Below are 1,603 nucleotides of genomic sequence, written 5' to 3'. Positions count from 1 at the left end.
GGGTCGCAGCTGCCTCTGGAAGGCACCGAGATGTACCTTTTTCGCGCAAATGGTCAAAATCAAGGTTTTGTAACGCGAGCTGTGCCACAGTGAAATGGCACTAGCCTTTACGCGAACGCGTATTGTCATGAGATCAAAGCACTAAGCACTGACGGGGTTCGTTTAATCGTGTGTATGCAGTGAACGCGTAAAATAAGCAGCAGTTCTCACGACAAGCTCTGCCTCGTGAAAATTCTCACAGAAGTGAGAAGAGACGCAAAGATTTGGCGGACTAGTCGACGTGCGTGTGAGGCTGACCTGCCCCGTTGACCTGTAGAACCATTTAGTAGTCGTCTCCCCTCGACAGGATCTCCTTCCCGGTGGGCTTCAGTATCAGCGTGTGCTCGTACCTACGTTCGTGGCCGGGCGGCACGTGGGCGGTGGCGGCGTGTGTGCGAGCTCGGCGTGGGGAGCGGCGTGGCGGCGCACTGAGCCGTGTAGCACCCCTTGATGTCGCAGAGTGGCGGGTAAGGCTGTACGATGCCAACATCGCACAAGTTGCGCAGCGCGAGCAGGTACTTCTCCTCGCCGGCGCGGTCGATCCACCGGCGGCAGAAGGCGAGCGTGTCGAAGTTCTTGTTGATGAAGGAGAGCAGGCTCTTGGCCTTGGGCAGCCGCAGCGGGATGTGCCCCACCTGCGAGCAGCGCCGCGTAGCCTTGTGAGGGCGGAGAGGCGGCGGGAGCGGAGGCGGCGGAGGCGCGTTGACGGGCGGGGCGGCGCACATCAAAGTTCTTCATGTAGTGTGAGCACTCGAGGTCCTCGCGCACGTAGCCCTTGCCGGTCGAGCCAAAGGTCTCGATGGCGTACAGCTCGCCCTCCTCCATGCGCGTGCTCTCGCCTCCCTTGACGATGGGGACGCTCTTGCCTGCGTGGATCTGGTACGGCCCGATCGAGTGCCTACAGCATCCGCCCACCGACGCGTCGGGCGCGCGTCGCCGCGAGGAGTCGGCGAGCAGCCCCGGGCGGAGGCCCGTTGAGGTTGCGGATGCACTTGACCGGAAAGGTCTTACCGCCAATCTCAACCTCGTGCGACTCCATCACCTCCTGGACGGCGGCGCCGATGTCGCACAGCCGCGCGTCGATGCCGGCCGCCGCGATGCCCGTGTTCGTCGCCTCCTTGACCGCCGCCGCCAGCGGGTCGAACGTCGGGTCAAAGTGGACCGTCCAGGCCGAGTCGATGATCCGGCCGTTGACGTGCGTCCCAAAGTCGATCTTGCAGACGTCGCCGTGCTGCAGCACGGTCTTGTCGCCCGAGTTAGGCGTCCAGTGCGCGGCGACGTGGTTGATCGAGCACCCTGTCGGGAAGGCGATCCCCGCCTAGTGTGAGAGCACTGTGTGAGCACACGACTGTCAGGGCGCGGGTCCGAGAGCTTACCGCTTTCGGTGCTTCGAGACGAACTGGGGGTGCAATGCAGTTCAATACAGCTGAATGCGTGACTTCTCGAGCGCGCATGCAGCACAGGAGTGTGTGTGTCTCGCATCTAGGCGTCGCCGCCCGCAGCCCGTTCTCCTCCACGAGCGCGCGGTTCATGTTTTCGAGCGTCTCGCAAATGTCGGTCATGA

General features: G+C 62.7%; 1 protein-coding gene across 1 annotated transcript; it reads right to left on the bottom strand.

Moving 5' to 3' along the window:
* Positions 1-114: 114 nt before the first annotated feature.
* On the bottom strand, positions 115-1,601 carry EMIHUDRAFT_459102 (hypothetical protein; the record flags this gene model as incomplete). Its single annotated transcript, XM_005769061.1, has 5 exons — positions 115-389; positions 469-674; positions 763-937; positions 1,032-1,357; positions 1,557-1,601. The coding sequence occupies 5 exons, from the start codon at positions 1,599-1,601 to the stop codon at positions 323-325; spliced, it is 819 nt and encodes a 272-aa protein (XP_005769118.1). The 3' UTR covers positions 115-322.
* Positions 1,602-1,603: the final 2 nt, after the last annotated feature.

The sequence above is a fragment of the Emiliania huxleyi genome, assembly GCF_000372725.1.
Source record: "Emiliania huxleyi CCMP1516 unplaced genomic scaffold EMIHUscaffold_432, whole genome shotgun sequence".
Taxonomy (NCBI): domain Eukaryota; phylum Haptophyta; order Isochrysidales; family Noelaerhabdaceae; genus Emiliania; species Emiliania huxleyi.
The sequence above is the reverse complement of the archived record's forward strand: the minus strand, read 5'-3'. Positions and strand labels throughout refer to the sequence as shown.